The 20,311-nt window shown below is 49.0% G+C and overlaps 2 protein-coding genes across 2 annotated transcripts; one reads left to right on the top strand and one right to left on the bottom strand.

Annotated features, from left to right (window-relative positions):
• Positions 1-249: 249 nt before the first annotated feature.
• On the top strand, positions 250-10,284 carry H2AZ2 (H2A.Z variant histone 2). Its single transcript, XM_080666351.1, has 5 exons — positions 250-462; positions 3,165-3,242; positions 5,353-5,466; positions 9,282-9,411; positions 9,815-10,284. The coding sequence occupies exons 1-5, from the start codon at positions 460-462 to the stop codon at positions 9,874-9,876; spliced, it is 387 nt and encodes a 128-aa protein (XP_080522477.1). The 5' UTR covers positions 250-459; the 3' UTR covers positions 9,877-10,284.
• Positions 10,285-15,706: 5,422 nt separating this feature from the next.
• PPIA (peptidylprolyl isomerase A) lies at positions 15,707-20,083 on the bottom strand. Its single transcript, XM_080666304.1, has 5 exons — positions 19,740-20,083; positions 18,212-18,242; positions 18,038-18,126; positions 17,664-17,836; positions 15,707-16,045 (listed from the first exon to the last, which is right to left on the bottom strand). The coding sequence occupies exons 1-5, from the start codon at positions 19,806-19,808 to the stop codon at positions 15,913-15,915; spliced, it is 495 nt and encodes a 164-aa protein (XP_080522430.1). The 5' UTR covers positions 19,809-20,083; the 3' UTR covers positions 15,707-15,912.
• Between the last annotated feature and the right edge of the window lie 228 nt (positions 20,084-20,311).

A 20,311-nucleotide genomic window follows, 5' to 3' on the forward strand; every position in this document is an offset into this window, starting at 1 on the left:
TCGTTGGCTAATCCCGCTGTGGTTTCCTGAGGCCCGCCTCCCTCGCTCGCGGGCGATGTTCTCATTGGCTAATATCCACCCACCGTGCACCCTCACTGGTCCATCGCTCCGCTCATCAGGCTCTGCCACGGACACAGGCGGAGAGCGGCGCGAGGCCCCGCCCCTACTCGCTCACTGGCACGTCCCAGTGGAGGCTGGAGGCCCCGCCCCCACGTGCCGTGTGCAAAAACAAACAGCCGTTAGGGAGGAGGTGCCGGGGGGGCGGGGTCTGGATAGAAGGAGACGTGCGATTGGGCGGCCGCCGAGGTTCAAACTAGCAAAGCGAGCGGCCATTGGTCGGGGCGGCGCGAGGCGGGCCCCGGTTATTGTCCGGGCTCCGGCGGCGGCGACGGCGGCGGTCGGTGCTGCGGGAGCAGCGGCGGCGGCTCGGCGGGAGCGAGGGCGGGAGCGGCCGAGACTATGGTGAGGGCGGGAGCGGCGGCGGGGCGGGCGGGAGGCGGCGGGCGTGCCGAGGCCGGGCGGCCTGAGCGGGCGGCTGCACCTCCGCCGTCGGTGAGCGCGTCTGAGTGCGAAGTGGCGCGCCGTGCGGCTGGGACGCAGCGCTCCGTGGGGACGCGCGGGTCCCCAACTCATCCGAGGGCCTTGCGGCCCCGGGGCCGCAGCCCTTCCGCGGGCGCGTGAGGCGCAGGTCCGGCCGCCGGGCCCCCGCCGGTGCTCCCGGGGTCACGCGCGCACCAGCGGAGTGCCGTGCACCGGTGTCCCTTTCCCGGCAGCTAAAAATACCGGCGGCACTGAGTTGTCATCGAGCCCGTAGGATTTTTAAACTTGAGCGGAAGTCAGCCGCGTCCGTTAGTGTGGGAGAGTCCTACCGAGTGCAGAGCCCCGCTTAGTCCCGATCCGGTGGTCGCCCTGAAAAACGGACCGTGCCTGCCCCGGCCGCCGTCGCTGGCTGGTCGGAGCGTGTCCCGGGCACCGAGAGGTTGCGGATCCGACCCCCTGTCGGGCGCACGCGGACCGATGGTCCCCTCTCCGTCCTCTGAGATCGGTGAGCGCGTCCTCGGAGGATGAAAATAAAGTCCGGCACTCGCGTTTGTGTCCCGGGCGGCACGGACGTTCAGATTCAGGTCTGATTTCCGTCAGTCCCAAGTGTATCCGAGCTCGCCACACCTTGGAAATAGCCATTGAGCGGATCAGGTCTCTCAACTGGATTTGTATCCGCCTTCTTTTTTTGTTTTTTTTTGTTTTTGTTTTGTTTTATTATATGTATCCGCCTTCTTAAAAGGCACGGAGGTAGACACGGTGGACTCAGCGGTAGGGAGAAATGGCTTAGGGGTAGGTGGGGACGCCGGCGCTGCTTTGCCAGTGGTGGCTTTTAGTTCCTGATAGTTCTTAGTTTACGATTCATAGGCAGTGAGTAGCATTTTATTTTATTATTATTATTTTATTTTTTAAAAATATATTTTATTGATTTTTTACAGAGAGGAAGGGAGAGGGATAGAGAGTCAGAAACACCGATGAGAGAGAAACATCCATCAGCTGCCTCCTGCACACCTCCCACTGGGGATGTGCCTGCAACCAAGGTACATGCCCTTGACCGGAATCGAACCTGGGACCCTTCAGTCCGCAGGCCGACGCTCTATCCAGAGCCAAACCGGTTTCGGCTATTATTATTATTTTTTTTGTGAGTAGCATTTTAGACCGTGCACCAGGTGAGAGGTTTTTTTTTGTTTTGTTTTGTTGTTGTTTAATGTAATTTTTATTGATTCCAGAGAGGAAGGGAGAAGGAGAGAGAGAGAATCATTGATCCACTGGCTCCTGCACGCCCCCCCCCCCCCCACACACACACACCCCTGGGGATCCAGCTCCAACCTGGGCCTGTGCCCTTGGCCAGAATCGAACCCGGGACCCTTCGGTCTGCAGGCGGACGCTCTGTCCCCTGAGCAGACAAGCTAGGGCGGTTTTAAATGTTCATACCAGGGCAAAGATGTCCGTGAGGAGTAAGTGAGAATATATTGTTACTTGATTGACCTCAGAAATAAAAAAATTAAATGTAAGGAAGCGACATGAATTAATTCTTAGACTTTTCCTGCTTCTAATTGCTGTCACAGCCTCTCTCTTTTTTTTAATATATGGTTTTCAGGAATAAACATTAAATTAACAGAGACATGCATTTAGGAGGACTATACACAGTTTTATAAAAATTGGTATTAAAGACAGACATTGATTTGTTTCACTTGTTTACACATTCATTGGTTGATTTTTTAAAAAAATATATTTTTATTGCCCTGAACCGGTTTGGCTCAGTGGATAGTGTGTCGGCCTGCAGACTGAATGGTCCCGGGTTCGATTGCAGTCAAGGGCATGTACCTTAGTTGCAGGCACATCCCCAGTGGGGTGTGTGCAGGAGGCAGCTGATAAATGTTTCTAACTCTATCCCTCTCCCTTCCTCTCTGTAAAAAATCAATAAAATATGTCTTTTAAAAAATAAAATAAAATATATTTTTATTGATTTCAGAGAGGGAAAGAGAGAGAAACATCAATGATGAGAGAGAATCATGGATTGGCTGCCTCCTGCACACCCCCCACTGGGGATTGAGCCCACAGCCCCTGCATGTGCCCCGACTGGGAATCGAACCCTGACCTGGTTCATAGATGGGGTTCAACCACTGAGCCACACTGGCAGGGCTCATCAGTTGATTCTTATATGTGCCCTGACAGGGGCATCAAACCCGCCACCTTCGGTGTACTGTAAGATTCTTCAACCAACCAAGCCACACCATTCATGGATGTTTAATTTTCTTTTTTCTTTTTTTTTTTTTTTACTTGTTTCCTCCTAGAAGAGCTAAGTTCTGATTGTTCTTGTGGAAATTATATGTTGACATGAAGATTCTTCAGTCTGAAATTTGAAAAATATGTTCAAATTTTTAGCAATTTCATTTAAATAAGTAAGGTTTGACCTCATTTTAAATAAATTAGTAAGTGGTGATATAACACATGTTTGTTGCTATGTATATTGTATGTATATTTACATCATTATTAATTTATATAAAATTGAGGAAGGAGATCACCTAGATTTTTTTTAACTGACTAAAATAAAATTAGAAAATTTTTGTTTCCTGAATATTTTGAAATTGCATCTTCACCTGGAGTCTTTTTTCACATAGGCTGGAGGCAAAGCTGGTAAGGACAGTGGGAAGGCCAAGGCTAAGGCAGTGTCTCGCTCACAGAGAGCTGGGCTACAGGTAATGTATCTATGATATTGTAATGCATTATTAAATTCTTTACTGTTGTAATTTCACAACCCATAGAAGCTTCATTAATTACAAAAATATACTACTACTGACCTTTAATAATGCGGTTAATTGGTCAAAATTTAAATCATAAAGCAATTATCGTTTAATTTGTATTCTCTTCTTCCAAACTAGAACATTTATGAAGAGGTCTTAAATAAATTGGGTAATTTTGCTCTCTTAAAATCTATTATTTCTAGATTATGTTTCTGATTATATTATAAATTGTATCAAAATACTAAATACTTTCAGACTTCTTCTATTTGAATAATTGCACCTTTAGTCCACAAATTAAAAATTTTCTGGATGAGTAAGAATTATTCTGAACATTGAGACAGTTTGTAAACAGGCAAGTTCAAAGGCCAGACGATAAGGTTTGGATTTTATCCTCTTGGCAGTGGTGAGCCACTGACAGTTTTTGAACAAGAGGCTGACACGATCTAGGGGGTTCTGCAGGAAGGGGACAGGCACTTAAACTTGGTGGGTACATTCTATATTTTAACTCGTGTAAATTTCTATTAGAGTTTATTTCAGTGGGAGATGGAAGACAGGTGGAGGCTGTTGCAGTGGTGTTAGGAGTAAGGTAATACATACTTGAATGAAAGTGGGAAGGATAGGAATAGGAGCCATTCATGTACTCCCAAAAAGTGGGCAGAGAGGTATGGTGTTGGGAGGAAAGTCAGAGGTTTCTGTAAGCCTTAGAACTAAGTGACACAGGAGCTTGTGGTAAGGATATGTTATAAGATTTAAGAATTTAAGTGGAGTCATTTTGGAGTTCTACCAAAACATCCACATGAAAATGTCCACAAGTTGTAGATTTGAGCCCCGCTTTCCAAGTGAGGTGATAGAAATAATTACAGATTTCCAATCACTTCTGTAAAATTGGTCGTTCACGCTATCAGTGAGTTTCCAAGTAGAGCATAAGGAAGCACCACAAGGATAGGGTGAACCCCTGAGGAACAGAAAAGCCGCGGAGTAGCAGAGTTTGGAGTTCGTATTAGAACTCTGTAATCTGCAACCCAAGAAGGAATGGTGTTTGAGGTCCTACTCTGCCAGAGGACAGTCCAGCCACTGAGGATGCATTGGGGAGCAAGGCAGGGGCCCGCTCCAGCCCATCCCAAAGCCTGCCTTCTCTCCTCTCCGGAAGGGGCCATCTGGAGGCGGCTAATACCTTTGGTCATTAAACTGTTACCCTGGTCTTCAAGAAGGGTGCTGGCGTTTGGGAGAGAACAGGTGACAAGAGAGAAAGGGTTTCCGGATTTGCTTGTAAATGTTGCCTTCGGAAAGCAGGCATCTAGGCTGTAACTGGAAGCACTTGACTGAGACATGTGGAGAGGTTTGGAGCGAAGGGTGCAGAAGGAGGGGAGCCTGTGGAGAGGGAGCTGTTGGAATGGGGGGCCAGGAACAGGGTAGGAGGACCCATGAGAAATGGGTAGAGAAGAGTAAAGGGTGCAGGTCAGGGGGGTCAGGGTATTTGGGGAATGAGAAAGTACCCACGTCCAGAAAGCAGAGAGTCACAAGGAAAGGATGGTGTTGGCTGTTTTCTTAGAGAATGCTCTGTTAGTTTCTGTAATCAAACCCACGTAGGTTAAGACCTTACATATTTAATACGGCGTGTTACCGAATGGTGTTGGTTCTTGTCAGGTCGCCTCTTGAAACACAGAATGGAGTTGAGGCTGAAGGAACGTGTTGGAGGTTCAAGACATGGATATGATTATGAGGCCACATGGGAGGTGCAGTGGATGGTGCACAGCAGTTTCTCTTCATCTTATGATGACCTTCCGCTGATGCAGACACTAGTCAGAAAGCCCTGTGGTGGTTGGTGTTCCTTTGACCTGGATTCTCTGCTCAGGAGGGTAAAAGCAGGCAGGAAGGTTGGGGCCTAACTACTAGGACACACACACAGGCCCTAGGACTGTTAATTGCCAAGTAAGTTTGGCTTCTAATATGGGAAATCCAGTTTTTTAACGTACGCTTTCCTCAATTGTTTGCCTTTGATTACACTCAGTGGTGTGATGTCAAGGCTCTTCAGTCCCTCCCATTCAGACGGTGTCTCTTTCAGTTTCCCGTGGGCCGCATCCACAGACATTTGAAGACTCGCACCACAAGCCACGGAAGGGTCGGCGCCACGGCGGCCGTGTACAGTGCCGCAATCCTGGAGTACCTCACTGCTGAGGTGCGTAGGGGGTGTTAGACGTGGAAGTCCAAAGGTACTGGCCTAGAAAAGGCTGGAACCATGGAACGTGCGTTTAAAACAGAAAAGACAAATCTGCTTGTTAGTCTCTCTTTTTTTTATATGTTTTTATTGATTTTAGAGAGAGAGGAAGGGGGAGGGAGAAAGATGCAAACATCAGTCTGCTGCCTCCTGCACGCTCCCCGCTGGTCGCAGCTTTTTTTTTTTTTTTTTTAAATATATTTTATTGATATTTTACAGAGAGGAAGGGAGAGGGATAGAGAGCTAGAAACATCGACGAGAGAGAAACATCGATCAGCTGCCTCCTGCACACCTCCCACTGGGGATGTGCCCGCAACCAAGGTACATGCCCTTGACCGGAATCGAACCCAGGACCCTTCAGTCCGCAGGCCGACGCTCTATCCACTGAGCCAAACCGGTTTCGGCTCCGCTGGTCGCAGCTTTAGATGTGTGGTAATCAGCCTGTTACCAGTGCCAAGTCTCAAAGAGAACCTTGGTTTACTCGTTCTTAAAATTGAGCAAGGGTCACCCATCCATATTTTTAAGTGACTACCAAAGGAATTTAAATACTATTAGTGAACTCTGAAGTAAGTGTATAATCAGTAGAAGTTACAGCATAATCTCTTAGTAAAGATTTGGGGTGGGGGAAAGCTTTGCCAGTGTGATAATACATTTTTAAAAATCACAAATATAGCCCTGACTGGTTTGGCTCAGTGGATAGAGCATCGACCTGCGGACTGAAAGGTCCCAGGTTCGATTCCGGTCAAGGGCATGTACCTTGGTTGCGGGCACATCCCCAGTAGGAGGTGTGCAGGAGGCGGCTGATCAATGTTTCTCTCTCATTGATGTTTCTAACTCTCTCTCCTTCTCCCTTCCTCTCTGTAAAAAAATCAATAAAATATATTTAAAAAAAAAATCACAAATATAATACAAAATTTGATAGAAGACATATTCTGGTTCTGTGCATGATTTTATGAATAACAGCTATATTGTGCTTAGCTTCACATTTCGAGAAGGTTCAGTTACTTGGGCAAGAGTTGTTTTTTGTGGTGGTGGTGGTGTTTTAATGTCTTTATTGATTTTTTTTTTTTTGAGGGAGGAAGAGAGAGAAACATTGATGAGAGAGGAACATCTGATTGGTTGCCTCCTGCACGCCCCCTCCTGGGGATCAAGCATGCAACCCAAATATGTGCCCTGACCAGGAATTTTTTAAAAGATTTTTAAAAATAGATTTTTATATATAGAGAGAAATACTGATGTGAGAGCAAAACATCAGTCGCCTGCTCCTGCACACCCCGTACCTGGGATGGAGCCCCAAACCCAGGCATGTGCCCCCATCAGGAATCAAAACAGCAACCTTTCGGTGCCCAACCAATGTGAGTGAGCCACACGGCTGTGGCTGGGCAAGAGTTCTTATTTACTGGGTCCTGGGCCACCACTTCTCCATCCTAGCCCCTCCTGAGGAAAAGGTGGTGGGCCATGAACTCCATGATCTGTATCCCAAGCAAGTCAAGTGGTAGAGGTGGCCAACCCAGTAGAAACAGAAGCTGGGATTTTACTTGAGAAAGATTTAGGTTCAACCTGTATGTTAATTATCTTCGCTGTCATTTCATTAACCTCATCCAGGTCATTTGTGTCCCATTGAACATTTAAGATTAAATTACCGGTGGCCCTGGCCAGGTAGCTCAGTTGGCTAGAGCATCAGTACACCAAGGTCACGAGTTCGATTTCTGGTAAGGGCACATTCCCAGGTGTTGGGTTCAATCCCCAGTAGGGAGCACGTGCAGGAGATAGCCCATCGATGTTCTGCTCTCAGATCAATGTTTCTCTCTCCCTCTCCCTTCCTTTCTCTCTGAAAATCAATAAAATTAGCCCTGGCTGGTTTGGCTCAGTGGATAGAGTGTCGGCCTGCAGACTTAAAGGTCCTGGGTTCGATTCCAGTCAAGGGCGCATGCCTGGGTTGCGAGCTCGATCCCCAGTAGGGGGCTTGCAGAAGGCAGCTGATCAATGATTCTCTCTCATCATTGATGTTTCTATTTCTCCCTCTCCCTTTCTCTATGAAATCAATAAAAATCTATTTAAAAAATAAAAGTAAAAATCAATAAGATTATATATATGAATGACACTTCTCCAGAGGCTTTCCATTGCCTTCAGGAAAAAATCCAGATTTTTTTTTTTGGGGGGGGGGGGGGTCGGGGATAAATAAATAAGTTGAATTACCAGTAGTTTCAGCTTTGCTCTATGGTGAACCAGGGGTTCATTTTGGCAATATGGAACTAGTTGAGTACCTCTCTTCCCCTTCCTCCCTTATCAGCCTTACACCAGTTTTTGTTTAGCTGCAGACTTTTCAGAAGGTACACATTTAATTCCCATCTAGAGGCCTGGTCCCTGGCTCAGAATGTTCAAGTTCCATCTGAACTCCCATTTTCTTGATTCTTGGGAACTTTGACTTACATTTGATTAAGTTAAGATTCGACAGTAATCGGAAGCAGTCGACATATTTTCAGATATGTAAGTTTGGGGTTTCATTATTAGTGCAGGTATAGAAAATAATTCAGTCATTAGTACAGGTAATCACGTTCTAACCAGGGCTTCCTGCTAGGGTCACTTGGGGAGCTCTCAAAAGATATGGTGGCCCTGGCTGGTATGGCTCAGTGGATAGAGCATCAGCCTGCGGACTCAAGGGTCCCGGGCTCAATTTCAAGTCCAGGGCACATGCCTGGGTTGCGGGCTCGATCCCCATTAGGGGGGCATGCAGGAGGCAGCCGATCCATGATTCTCATCACTGATGTTTCTCCCTCTCCCTTCCTCTCAAATCAATAAAAATGTATTTTTAAGAAAAGGATACTGGTGCCAGGCCAGAGTCCCAAGGAAACTGAGATGGGATTCGGTGGGTTTTAAAGCATGCCGGTTCTTTCAGCTGTGCAACAAGGCTTCCCACGCTCTTACATGCAGGGGCTCTGTGGAGTGATTTTGTAGTCTGTCAAAGGCTTTATGATGCCCCTGTGGTCTCTGAAGGGCTTCTAGCTTATTGCGTACGTATTAGTATAATAGGGCCCAGTGATGTTAAAAACTCCGAATAAAAATAACTAAAAGTCTGTTCATTTTTAGAGAGTGGAGGGAGAGAGAAAGAGAAACATTGGTCCATGTGCGGACACTAACCATTGGACACACCAGCCAGGGTGACTAAATTTTTTTGAATTATATTTTTCATCTTTTCTACAAGTGCTAGGAAATAAGTTGTAGCCATTGGAGGTTGTACAGAAATAGACCACATGGTTTTCTAATGTCCACGTTAGAATCTTGGCTGAGGAAAATAGCCCTTGGCCTTACTTTTTCCTATAGTAATAGCTTTTTGCTGAAGTTTCTAGTGCTCTTATAGAAGATGAATATTAAAAAGCCAAATGAAATAACGAGAGCTCTATACAAGCATTATAAAAATATGAGGAAGAATGGGTTTTGGAATTGTTGAACATTCCTACGACCTCTCCTCCAAGGGTACTTAGGAAAGACAGACTCTCTGTTCTCAAGGATATGATTGTGTTCAAATACATTGGATGGACTTGTTCGTATGTTTATGTTCCTGTCTAATGCCGGATCCATTGTTGGAGGAGCATCAATAGATACCCAGAATTCATTAAAAAGTAGGAAAAGGGAAATGGACTGTTGGTTTCTAACCTTCTGTGTGTCTTACGTGCAGATGCTGTAGTGATCTCTTTAGCTATAAACCCAATCCACACTGAACCCCCCGCCCCGCCCCGCCCCTTGGCTGACGTGCTGTCGCCGGTGCTTTGCAGGTGCTGGAGCTGGCGGGCAACGCCTCCAAGGACCTCAAAGTGAAGCGCATCACTCCCCGCCACCTGCAGCTCGCGATCCGGGGGGATGAAGAGCTGGACTCTCTCATCAAGGCCACCATAGCTGGGGGGGGTACGTACGTCACCGCTTCAGGCTGGATTGCTGTTGGCCTTCCTGATTATAAATGGAGGTCGCTATGAGGGGATCAGGGGAGTCAGGGTCAGTGAAGGGGAGGTGTAAGTGGTGTCCCTTATCCCTTTTTGGGTCATCTTGGGAGAACCTCTTGAAGCTGTGGTTATTCTCCCAAAAAGCACATAGAATCACATCATTTTATACATACAGTCTTAGAGGAGTTCCCGGACCTTGAGGTGGGGCCCCCTTTGGTATAGATACATAAATAGGATCAGACATGAGAGGGGACTTAGGTAAATGTCACTCTTTGTATAATTGCTCTTTTTGGTTTGAGGCACTGAAGTAGTTAGATACAGCTAGCTTAATGTTCTTTTTAATAATTCGTTTTTTTATTTCATTCTAGGTGTGATCCCTCACATCCATAAGTCTCTGATTGGAAAGAAGGGTCAGCAGAAAACTGCTTAGAGAATTGTTTTAACTCTCTTCCTCCCTGACATTGTACTGTAACTAGGACAGAAGAAATATTGGGGATATATGGAATTTTAAAAAGTTAAATGGAACAGCATAGACAATTACTGTAGACATGGTAAGAGAAACATTTGTACGTTCTTAGACACGAAGTTTGATAAAAGTATCTTTTCTCGTGGCAGCAGTGGTGTTGATTGGCTGGCTTTCTCCCATGTATTTTATACAAAAATGGAATCGATAAACCATTTTTTACAAAAATAATTTGTCTCAAATCTGTTCTGTTTGTGATGTGTTGGAAATATTTTACTCGTGAAATATTTAAATTTTTAAATTGGTTATGTACTCAATCTTTTTTTTTTCCTATGTTCAGAATATTCTTAAAATAGAATCTGGGAATATAGCTTTACCACGATTGATACCATATTATTTTGAGTCTTAGATGCTATCCATTTCCAGTGTGCACCGTTTTTACGTACTACCAAAGAAAAACTGCCCATTAACCATGATACACCATTGACAGTGAGATGCATACCAGTTTCAGAAATGCTAGAATATGAGAACGTGCACTTAAAATTGTTGAACTAGGACAGCGGAACTATTTGATTAACTGTATGGCAGGCCCTGTGCTAAGTGCTTTCCTGACCCAGAAACTTTATTACCCCCACTTTAAATAGTGGAACCTGAGGCCCACAGAAATTAAATGGTTTGCCAGAAAACATTGGTTTAGTACAGTGGTTGGCAAACTCATTAGTCAACAGAGCGGCAAACCGTGGCTTGCGACTTGCATGTGTCTTGCGAGCCGCAGTTTGCCGACCACTGGTTTAGGCGATAGAAATGGCAGAGCTGAGATACAAACTTAGATTGCCTGACTTCAGGGCCCACACTCTTAGCCAAATTTGAAGTTCAATTTATCAGTTTTCCACTTTGGGCTTAAAATTCAAATTTTTAGTGGTCTTTCATTGATACTAACATTCAGTAATTTGTACATTTTTAAACTTATTTTTCTTTGTCAGTTTCTAAGTAACCTGTAAATTTTATATAATGTACCAATTAGTGGTACTTCAGAAAGTATTTTCTGCCTTGAAGTCTTAAACAAAAAACATAGGGTAGCCCTATAACCAGTTTGGCTCAGGGGATAGAGCGTCGGCCTGCGGACTCAAGAGTCCCAGGTTCGATTCCGGTCAAGGGCATGTACCTTGGTTGCGGGCACATCCCCAGTAGGGCGTGTGCAGGAGGCAGCTGATCGATGTCTCTCTCTCATTGATGTTTCTAACTCTCTATCCCTCTCCCTTCCTCTCTGTAAAAAATCAATAAAATATATTAAAAAAAAAAAAAGAACAGGCATACTAGTATAGGTCAATGGAAGAGAACAGAGACCCTAGAAACTGACCCAAGTCATTACACTCAATTAATATATATCTACACTAATAAAAGATGCAAATTGACGGTACCTTTGTCCGCCAGCCAATTGAGTATGCAAATTAACCCAAGAAAGATGGTGGGTTAATTTGCATATGTAGGTGCCAAGCGCCTGGGGGCAGGGCGGGTCGCTTGTGTCATCACCATGGCGATGATGCAGGTGTTCTGCACCGCCCCAGCAGCTCCGGGCCTCTGGGCAGCGTGGGAAGGCGGAAAGGCGGCTCCGGCCAGAGCGAAGGCAGTGCCAGCAGCCAGGGCAAGGAAGGCCCATTCTTGCATGAACCTTCGTGCATCGGACCTCCAGTATATATTTAAAATCCTCACCCTATGATATTTCCCCATTGATATTAGAGAGAGAGTGGAAGAGAACGAGGAAAGTACTGATGTAAGAGAAACACATTGATTGGTTCTCCTGCATGAGCCCTGACCAGGGCCGGGCCGGGGAGGAGGTTTGATTCCGGTCAAGAGCATGTTTCTAACTCCCTCTCCCTTCCTCTCTGTAAAAAATCAGTAAAATATATTTAAATATAAATATATTTTTTTAAAATGTATGTATATCATGTCAGTATTCAAATTTCCCTGGTGGTCTCATAAATTTTTTATAGTTGGTTTGTTTGAATCAGAATCCAGGTAACATTTTTATCTTACATTTTGTTGCTATCTCTTTGTTTCTTTATATATATATATATATATATATATTTTTTTTTTAATATATTTTATTGATTTTTTACAGAGAGGAAGGGAGAGGGAGAGAGTTAGAAACATCGATGAGAGAGAAACATCGATCAGCTGCCTCCCGCACACCTCCCACTGGGGATGTGCCCGCAACCAAGGTACATGCCCCTGACCGGAATCGAACCTGGGACCCTTCAGTCCGCAGGCCGACGCTCTATCCACTGGGCCAAACCGGTTTTGGCATCTTTGTTTCTTTTTTAAAAACACTCTATATTTTTAAAATGTGTTCATTGAGAGAGGGGGAGAAAGAGAGAGCACACATTGATCAGCTGCCTCCTGCACAGCCCCTACTGGGATGGAGCCTGATACCCAGGTATGTGCCCTGACCGGAAATTTGGTGACTTCTTGATTCATGGGTTGATGCTCAACCATTAAGCCATACCAGCCAGGTCTTGTTTGTTTTTAATCTAAAGATTTCTCTTTACTCTTTTTTGTTTTTCTTGTAATTTAATTTTTGAAGGGACTGAGCTTTTCATCTCTAATTGTAGATTTTACTGAATGCAACCTAATGGCATTTAATTTTTTCCACTCTGTTCCCCATATTTCTTATAAATAGCTCTAGAGGGGTTCTTGTTGCATTTTGCCTTTTTAAAAAATTCTCACCCGAGGATATGTTTTTATTGATTATAAAGAGAGGAAGAGGCGGGGGAGAAGGGAGAGAGGGGCGAGTGGGGGGGGGGGAGAGAGAGAGAGAGAGAGAGAAAGAGAAACATCTGTGAGAGAGAAACAATTATCAGTTGTCTCTAATATGAGCCCTAAGCAGGAATCAAACCCACAGTCTAGGTATGTGACCTGACTGGGGCATCAAACCCAAAACCTTTTGTTGTTCGCTACTATGCTCCAACCAATTGAGCCACCCGGCCAGGGAATTGTGCTTTTTCACAAAACTAATTTCATCAGTGAAATTGTGTGCTTCCTATTGGATCCCGTCAGGGAGCACCTAACTCCTGCCTCTTCTTGTAACATGAAGACTGACTGATGGTCAGCCCACCCCATTGATTGTCAAGTTCTTTTTTCTTTTCCAAGTTCTCTTGTCAGCTCTTCTCTCACCGTTGATCTTTACTGCCTGCCCAGATCCAGGACCCTGCTGGGAGTCACCCATGGATGATAACCCATCATCCCTTCTGCTCTTAGACTTACAAGAAGAAATTTCAACATTCTGGTTGGACTTTCTCGGCACATATTTTGAAAAGTTTCTATACTGAGAGGATCCACAGTTATCCCTGTGTGAACTTGTGTTGTTAATCTTCACCTGAGGATATCTTCGCCATTGATTTTTAGAGTGAAAGGGAGGGTGGGAAGTGGGGGGAGAGAAAAACATTGATGTGAGAGACACATCAATTGGTTGCCTCCTACAGGTGCCCTGACGGGCTGGGATCCAACCTGCAGCCCAGGTAAGTGCCCTTGACTGGGAACTGAACTCTCGGTGCAAGGGCTGAATCTCTCACCTCTGAGCTCACCAGCCAAGTCCCTGCTGAACTTTGAATTGTTTTTGGAAGCCAAAGTAGAGACAGAAAAGGCAATCAACAGAGAATAGGGCTCTTTTACTAGTTTTCTAAAGAATTGCTTCAAACATCTATTTCCTTTTGGTAGTGCAATTTGGCTAGTGTCCCAGGATTGTATTTTTTTAAAATATTCTATTTTAGGGCAGAAACACCACGTTATTGTTCCACTTATTTATGCACTCATTGGTTGATTCTTGTATGGTGCCCTGACCAGAGCTTGAATCGGCAACCTTGGTGTATGAGGACGACGCCCTTAACTGAGCTGCGTGGCCGGGTTGTAAGATGGCCAGGTTGTAAGACAGTGACTTTGATCTGGTTGGCGAGGCCTTGAGACAAGGCACAACCCTGCAGGGTAACGACCCCCATGGAGCAGAGATGACTTTGGAGAGGACCGTCAGGCCGTACTGATTCCCCACACCCCGAAACTGAGGGGGCTGCTTGGTCGTAAAGTTTTGGGATAATTGGAAATGCAGCAGTAGAGACCCACACGATATGCTTCTGCGTGTCACAATAGTTTGTAAGTTCTGAATTCTGGGGAAAAACATGGCCTATGTTCACCCTGGCTGGTTTGGCTCAGTGGCTAGAGCGTCGGCCCGTGGACTGAAGGGTCCCATGTTCAGTTCTGGTCAAGGTTACATGCCCAGGCTGTGGGCTTGATCCCCAGTAGGGGGTGTGTAGGAGGCAGCTCAGTGATTCCCATCGTGTTTCTTTCCCTCTCCCTTCCTCTCTGAAATCAGTAAAAATGGTCTAAGTTTCACACAGTTCACTCGGTATTTGTGGGCCTCCCCTGGGCTGGGCACTAGGCTTCACTAAACACCCCGGGGGGGCCACTCAAAAACTGGCCACACACCATGTGCTAGGCACTCAAGTGTGATGATGGAGTCCTTACGACGCCTTGAAGCAGAGTGCACCCTGTGTAAGCAGCTCTTGTATAGAATGTGAACTGGGCCCTAACCGGTGTGGCTCAGTGGATAGTGTCAGCCTGCGGACTGAAGGATCCCAGGTTCGATTCCGGTCAAGGGCACATACCTTGGTTGCGGGCACATCCCCAGTGGGAGGTGTGCAGGAGGCAGCTGGTCGATGTTTCTCATCAATGTTTCTAACTCTCTATCCCTCTCTCTTCCTCTCTGTAAAAAAATCAATTAAAAAAAAAAAAGAGCATACACCTTGGTTGCGGGCACATCCCCAATAGGTGTGCAGGAGGCAGCTGATGGATGTTTCTGTTCTCTGTAAGAAACTTAAAAAGTTAAAACCTCAGTGACTCAGTTTAAAAAATTAAGAGTATGAACTGGGTCCTAAAAAAATAGATCACCAGCCAGCATCGCTCAGTGGTTGAGCATCAAGCTATCAACATACCCAAGTTGTGGGCTCAATCCCCAGTGGGTTGTGTGCAGGAGGTAGCAAGCACATCAATGATTTTCTCTCCCTTCCTCTCCAAAGTAAAAAAAAAAAAATTAAAAAAATAGGTAAACCACCACTGAGCTTGGAGATTTCCTGTGGTGCCCAAGAGCCCAGCTATCCCTTCTCACCCGCAGACGGACTGGAGGCAGGTTTGAATACACAGGCTCTGCTGGAACCTCTTCTCCATCTGGTTAACTCTTCAGCCGTTTGGGCAATGCTGACTAGGTCATCTTCACATGCCAAGACCACCTGAAGCAAAACCATTGTAAACTAGCAATCTGCCCTTGACCTGCTATTCTCTCGTTTTTCCAAATAGCCAGCCTTGTGCATTAGCATCTACTGCTTGGCAGGTACTTGATAGCGTGTGGTCACACCCAGGACTAGTCTGTGAGGAGCTCCACAGCCACGGAGGAAACGGGACCAATTCACTCCGGGAGGGCAAGTGCCTTCTGTGCAGAAGGAAGCGACCAAGCAGCCCGTCACCTGGCCATCACCTCAATAGCATCAGGACACAAGTGCTTGTTGGGACAACCAGGGCCCCTACAGGAGCCAGCGAGGGGGGTGGTATTCCTGGCTGGCACCCCACTGGGCAGGCTTCCTTCTGCCCATGCACAGGGCTCCTGACATGGAACCTTTTACACTTGGTTTGATTTTACCTTTTACTCCTCCTGAGGTTAGGGGAGCAAAAAACTACTCTGTGCAATTAAATACCAAGGTTGCCTTGGAAGACAAGTTCCTGCTTAAAATGAAGCCCTAACCCAAACAAGGACAGACAACGGTTTAGTTTTTATTTCATAATCATAAACTTAACTCTGCAATCCAGCTAGACTGGGAGGGGAAGGAAATTATGGAACCCAATGAACTGGCAAGAGCACAGAGGTTATGGAACATTCCAAGCAGCTGGGGGTGAAGGGCGCTCTCCTGAGCGACAGAGGAACCGTCAGGTGGGAAGATAAAGCCCCAGTCAGATTCATCAGAGCTGTCCACAGTCAGCAATGGTGATCTTCTTGCTGGTCTTGCCATTCCTGGACCCATAGCGCTCCATGGCCGTCACAATATCCATGCCCTCTTTCACCTGGCCGAAGACCACGTGCTTGCCATCCAACCTGGAAATGGAACAAGCAGCCTGCGTTGTGCATTGAGGTGAGCAGAGAGCCCCACAGGCCTACAGTGCACACCCAGCAGCACACCGGAAGGAAGCTTGTCCAGCACTGAGGTACGGGAAACACCACGGATTGAAAGACTCTCCAGCTGAGGCTCAAAAGTTCCTAATAGCTTTGCAAGCATGGGTCAGTGGTTGAGCGTCCACCTATGAACCAGGTCATAGGTTCCATTCCTGGTCAGGGGATATGCCTGGGTTGTGGGGTGTGCAGGAGGCAGCTGATCAATGATTCTCTATTACTGATGTTTTTATTTTTGTATCTTTCTCCCTCTCGGAAAAAAAATTAAAGAGTTTATAATGGACCCCTAAGAAGAGTCAATAAGCCACATGCAAATTAGATTAAAAAAAAAAAAAAAAAGACTTTTAGCCTAGGCCTGGCTGGTGTGGTTCAGTGTCAATCTATGCATCAGGAGATCAGAGGTTCGATTCCCGGACACGGTATATGCCTGGTTTATGGGCTCAATACCCAATGATTCTCATCATTGATGTCTCTCTCTCTCTGCAATCAATTAAAAAAAAAATAACTTTTAGCCTAGCCAGTTTGGCACAGTGGATAGAGTGTCAGCCTGCGGACTGAAGGTTCCCAGGTTCGATTCCAATCAAGGGCACATGCCTGGGTTGCAGGCTCAATCCCCAGTAGGGGGTTGTGCAGGAGGCAGCTGATCAATGATTCTCATTACTGATATTTTCTATGTCTTCCCCCCCAAATAAAATATTTTTTAAAAAATATTACTTTAGCCAGGGCCGGTTTGGCTCAGTGGATAGAGCGTCGGCCTGCGGACTGGAGGGTCCCGGGTTCGGTTCCGGTCGGGGGCATGTGCCTTGGTTACGGGCACGTCACCAGTGGGGGGTGTGCAGGAGGCAGCTGATCGATGTTTCTAGCTCTCTGTCCCTCTCCCTTCCTCTCTGTAAAGTATCAATAAAATATATTTAAAAAAAAAAAAAATATTACTTTAAGCCCTAGCCAGTTTGGCTCAGTGGATAGAGCGTCGGCCTGCGGACTGAAGGGTCCCAGGTTCGATTCTGGCCAAGGGCACATGCCCAGGTTGCGGGCTCGATCCCCCGTGGGGGGCGTGCAGGAGGCAGCCAGTCAATGATTCTCTCTCATCATTGATGTTTCTATCTCTCTCTACCTCTTCCTTCCTCTCTGAAATCAATAAAGAAATATATTTAAAAAAAAAAAATAAATATTACTTTAAAAAACCTGTTTTCCATGGATTAGAGTGGAAGGGAGTGTTCAAAACATCAATTGGCTGACCAACCCCCAATGTGAAACAAGCCCGCAACCTGGGCAATGTGCCCTGACCAGGCATCAACCTGTTACCTACTAGCTCTAAGCTGAAACCACCCACTCACCCACTCTGCTCCGGATACTACTACTTCGAAGCAAACTATGCAGCAGCCAAGCGCCCTGGCCCACTGTTCACAGGATCGTGCTCCCTGGAGCCAAGCATCTGAGCTTGTAGGTGTCCACGTTCTCCTACTACCCAGCATGTCAGCAGCAGGGAGAGCCGGAAGCCAAGCGGGTGCTCCTGGCCTGCCCTGCCGGGTGCCATCCTTACCACTCGGTCTTGGCAGTGCAGATGAAAAACTGGGAGCCGTTTGTGTTGGGCCCAGCATTTGCCATGGACAGGATGCCAGGGCCTGTATGTTTCAGGATGAAGTTCTCGTCCTCAAATTTCTCCCCATAGATGGACTTGCCGCCTGTGCCATTATGGCGGGTGAAGTCACCGCCCTGGAAGTGAAGGAAGAGAAACCTGCCACTTTTGCAACATAATCGGAAACGTGCCAAGCCTGTGAGCTTCAAACTTCAAACTCAAGCTTAAAACTGATCAGGTTTACAGAAACAAAAAGGAGCCCAAGGGTTCATGCTGACAGTCTGAGCGGCACCGGCCAACCCCAAGCAGCACCCAAATCGTGCCCATGAACGTCACACCTGGCACATAAATCCCGGGATGATCCTGTGGAAGCAGGAGCCTTTGTAACCGAATCCTCTCTCCCCAGTGCTCAGCGCACGGAAGTTTTCTATTAAAGAAGAAAAGAAAGGACACATGTATGCACACACAACAGCTGAAGTTGGGCTGCCTGTATCAAACCTTCAGGAACTAACCTGCAGTCTTTGGAACGTGGTCTGCAAACAACTGAAAGAGAAAAAGGACACTTGCTTACATATTTTATTGCCAACCACCCATGTCTTAGGGGCTTCTGAACCAAACTCATTTTCTCACTAGAAAAGAATGCTTCCGTAGTACTCTGAATCCCAAATAAGCAGCGCTCCAGACAACCTTAAGTCCTGTGGGGGTGAGTTAGGCAACCGGAGACCCAAGACTCGCCAAAAATCCAGAACCCGCGATGACTTAAATAGTGTGAAGCTGCCGCAAGCGCCTTAGCACTCCCCAGCGTTATGACACCTCCTTCTCAACAGACTCACAGCTCTCCCATGCCCATCGCCTCCCCAACCTCGGCTGGAGCTGGGGAACAGGAATTTCAGACGCGGGGCTGCCTCTGCTCCAGGCCGGGCAGGCGCTCCTGTCAGTGACCGGTGGGGGGGCCCCACCGCCTCCGGGCGGTCAGCGTCGCTCTAAGGGACGAGGTGAGCGGCCCGGCTCGGCTCCCGGCCCCTCACCGAGCAGCGCCCCTGCCTGGAAGGAGCCCTCCTGCGGGTCTCGGCACTGACAAGCCCCTCCGCCGGGAGGGCCACACGCCCGCGGCACTCGGGGCAGCCACCCCGCTTCTCTGCCCTCCGGACCCCGGGGAGCCACTGCACTTCCCTCCAGACCGTAACGAGGGGCGGGCCCTCCTTCCTGGCAGCCCTGCCGCCATTCTCGCCCAGGGATCCGCGGCTCCTATCCCGTTTCACTAAGCCCGTGGCTAACCCGACACGTTACCGCGCTCCCGGCTCGGCCAAGTTTCCACGTGGGCCCTTGACAGGAGGTGACTCAGAGGCGGGCAGGCCGACTGGCACGGAAATGCCTGTCCCACGAGGCCGAGGTGCCCGCCACCGGCCAGGCGCCGCGGACAGGACGCCTGCGCCCTCGACCTGCACGAAGCCCCGCATCCTGCGCGTCGGGGGCGTTAGAGGCGGTGGCACAGGCCACGCCAGGGAGCGCGGATGCGGCTCCCTCCGCCCAGGGCCGCCGCCTGGTCCGGAGGGCCTCCGGCTGTCGGCCTCGCCCAAGGGCGTCGTCACCGCGCGGGAGGCGGGCCGCGGCGCCTGCAGCTTCCGCCGGGCCGGGAGCGCGCCCGGGGCTGCGGCGGCCCCACCGCACGGCCTACCCGCCCCAGACCCAGTCACGGGGGCCCGGCCTCGGGGAGGGAAAGGCGCCCTGGGGCGCGGCCGCCGCGATGGGCCCGCCCAGCGCTCAGGGCGGCGTCCGCGCCCGCCGTCCGTTAGGAGCGTTGCCAACCCGCAGGGCCCGCGGTGCGCGCGGTGGCCAACGGCTCGCGGTCCGAGCACGTGCGCGGCCGGAAGGGCGCGGCTGCCCCTCCCCCTGCCTTTGTCTGCCGCCGCCCCCGGTTCCCAAAATGGCCCCTCGCAGGAAATGGCGCCGCCGCGCTCCTTGGCGGCCGCCCGCCCGAGCCCCTCGGCCGCCGCCCCGACCCCCGCCCACCCGGCGCGCCCACGCCGCCCGCCAGACCTCGAAGGAGACGCGGCCCAAGGGCTCGCCATCGACGGCGATGTCGAAGAACACGGTAGGGTTCACCATGGCTGATCACGAGCGGCTTCGGGGTGGCGGCGTCTGCAAAGCGGCACGAGCGCCGCCGTCCGCCCTTCTTATAGCCGCGCCTGGACCCGCCCCCTGCCGGTCGCGCGCCGCTACCCTGGCCAATCGCGACCGCGCGCCGGCCAAAATGACAGTGCTACCGGCCTATGGGAAGAGGCGGCCCTGAGGCGGGGCGGGACCGCAGGCGCGCGTGCGCAGTGGCGTTCCCCGGCAGGTTCCCGCCCGCGGGCTCCTTCGCGCAATGCGGCGTGGGGTCGGGGCGGGGGCCGGGGACGCGCCTCCGGTGGGGCGGGGCGTGGGGGCCGCGGGGACCCCGAGGGCACGCGGAGGGAGGAAGCCCCCAACCCCCGCCCCGGCGTCTCCCCACTGCGCAGAGGGGCCACTGAGGCGAGCGCGGGCTTCAAGGTCGTGCGGCGCGCTGAGGTCGTTCGGGCCCCGCGCCGCTCCGAGCCCTGGCGGCCGCAAGGGAGGCGTAGGCGCCTCCG

Source organism: Plecotus auritus, assembly GCF_963455305.1.
Source record: "Plecotus auritus genome assembly, chromosome: 4".
In the NCBI taxonomy this organism is placed as follows: domain Eukaryota; kingdom Metazoa; phylum Chordata; class Mammalia; order Chiroptera; family Vespertilionidae; genus Plecotus; species Plecotus auritus.